The 2,500-nt window shown below is 26.1% G+C and overlaps 1 protein-coding gene across 2 annotated transcripts in view; it reads left to right on the top strand.

Moving 5' to 3' along the window:
• Positions 1–1,061, top strand: part of LOC145270926 (uncharacterized) — a 9,189-nt gene extending 8,128 nt beyond the window's left edge. For both annotated transcript variants that reach the window (XM_080126474.1, XM_080126475.1), the window contains exon 2: positions 1–1,061. This exon is cut by the window's left edge and continues 851 nt beyond it. In XM_080126474.1, coding sequence (XP_079982600.1) covers positions 1–1,043 — 1,043 coding nt within the window. In that variant the 3' untranslated portion in view covers positions 1,044–1,061.
• The last annotated feature ends 1,439 nt before the right edge of the window (positions 1,062–2,500 follow it).

Below are 2,500 nucleotides of genomic sequence, written 5' to 3'. Positions count from 1 at the left end.
CCACATGGCAACTGAATTCTGATCATTTGATCAGCAAACATCTTGAAGATTGCGAAGCTTTCCGTGGAATGCAAATGTTGGAAAAACAATGTCCAGTTTTTCGACATGATTTGCCATCGACGGAGACGAAATATGAAATTTTTGTCGAATTTCCTGATTATTGGCGCGAAAAAACCATCGATTGTTCTTTGCGAAACGAAAATGACGCATTCGTCACGTTTGAAAATGTTGGAAGAAAAATCCAAAAAATCCACAAAGAAAAGCGAATCGATTTGCCAGAAGCAAAAAAAGATCGATTTATAAGTTCGATTTTCGTCGACGAAAAAGATGAAAATATTTTTGTTTGCGATCAAAACAATAAATCGCTGATTGAAATAAAAAAAAATGGTGAAATAAAAACTGAATTCCAATTTTTTTCTGTCACAAACGACGAATTCTTCCAACCTTTGGACTTTTGTTTTCTTTCGAAAGAAAACATCTTTGTCGTTTGTGGTTGCCTTGGAAACAAAAAATTATTGTTTTTAGAAAGAAAAAAAAAATTACCATTTTTTGAATTGAAAAATTTTTTTGAAACGAAAACAAATTTTGTTTCTTTGTTTGAAAAAAACGAACAAATTTTTGTTTTGGATTCAAAAAATCAAATGAATTTATTTTCAAAAAATTGTAAAAAATTAAAAGTTTTTAAGATTGAAACAAATTTTGATTCAAATTCTTTTTCCCGCATTCGTTTTGATTTTTTTAATGAAAAAATTTGGGTTTCAAATTCAAATTTAAATGACGAATTAATTTGTTTTGATTCAAATTTTAAAAAAATTAATTCGATGGAAAAAGAAATATTTTTTTTTTATTTTAATTTCAACAAATTAGGAAAAATGTTTTTTAGTGATAAAAATGAAATTTTTTGTTTTCCGAAACAAAATTTGTTTCAATTTGAAGAAAATCAAAAATATTCTCCTTCAATTTTTGTTTTTAAAAACAAAATTTTTGTTTCCGTCGAAAAAAACCGAAAAATTGGAATCGAAATTTTTAAAATTTTTTATTGAAAAATAAAAAAAAATTAAAAAAAAAATTTTTTTTGTTTTTTTTCTCGTGTGTTTCTGTGTTTCTCGTGTATTCGTAACTTTGATAAAATTTTGTTTTTATTAAAAATTTTTTGAAAATCCGTAAATTTTTTTTAACAAATTATTTTTTATTGTTTTTTTTATTTATGTGGTTATCTTTACGATTAGTGTTTCCAATTCACTTCCGGTTGTTTCTTCGTTTTTAGTCGATTTCTTTTTGTGTATAAAATTGTTAGGTGAAAGTATAGAATTGGTAAATCCCCCCATATTGTTTGTTTGTTTTTTATATTTTTTTTATTTATTGTTTTTTATTTGTTGTGTTTTTATGTTTTTTTATTTATTGTTTTTTATTTGTTGTGTTTTTATGTTTTTTTATTTATTGTTTTTTATTTGTTGTGTTTTTATGTTTTTTTATTTATTGTTGTCCCACCCCCAACAAAAACAAGGTGGCCATAAAGTGGGTGCTCATTTTACGTTAAATTTTTAATAAAAAAAATATTTAAAAATTGTTTTTTATTTGTGGTTATCTTTACGATTAGTGTTTCCACTTTACTTCCGGTTGTTTCCTTCGTTTTTAGTTGATTTTTTGTTTTTTATAAAATTGTTAGGTGAAAGTATAGAATTGTTATTTGTTTGTCTCCAATATTTTTTATTTGATGTGTTTTTATAGTTTATTTTTAATGTGTGTTTATTTAGTTTGCGTGTGTGTGTCAGTTTATTATTTATTATGTGTGTGTGTTAGATTTGAAATATTTTGGAGCAAAGAAACAACAAAAAAAATTCGTACTAGTGCACTTATTGCTCCTTGCTTAAATATTTACGTTATTATTTAAAAAGCCATTCTTAACATGGCGAGGGGACGGTGTTTTGTTTATTATCTATTGTATGTGTGTGTTAAATATGTTGACATATTTTGGAGAAAAGAAACTAAAAACAATTCGGGGTTTGTATTACTGTTACTCTTTAACATGGTAAGTTTGGGAAAAGGTGTTATAAATAAAAAACTAGAAAAAAACTATTAAAATCCTGCCGAATATATGTAAGCCTACGTCACGGTAACATATATTGAGCTAGTTTTTAACAGTATTTTATCCAGTTTTTTATTTATAACACCTTTTCCCAAACTTAACATGTAAAAGAGAGAGTCGGGCGCCATTTTGAATTTCCACAATACATCGGTAAACACTGTATGCTTTTCGAGGTGAATAAACATGTTACATTGAATAAAAACACTAAAAACATATCCAGTTACGTAGAAAAGTAACTTATTTTGCCTTTGATAACATTTATTTGTTATATATTTGTTTTTTGACAACTTTTTCAAATCTATGTGTACAGTTCGTACTAGTGCACTTATTGCTCCGTGCTTAAATAATAACGTTATTATTTAAAAAGCCATTCTTAACATGGGGAGGGAACGGTGTTTTGTAACTATTCTG

The sequence above is a fragment of the Euprymna scolopes genome, chromosome 46 (assembly GCF_053919585.1).
Source record: "Euprymna scolopes isolate OS-2025 chromosome 46, ASM5391958v1, whole genome shotgun sequence".
NCBI classification, from domain to species: Eukaryota; Metazoa; Mollusca; class Cephalopoda; order Sepiida; family Sepiolidae; genus Euprymna; species Euprymna scolopes.
Note: the sequence above shows the minus strand (reverse complement) of the source record. Positions and strands in the feature narration are given on the sequence as shown.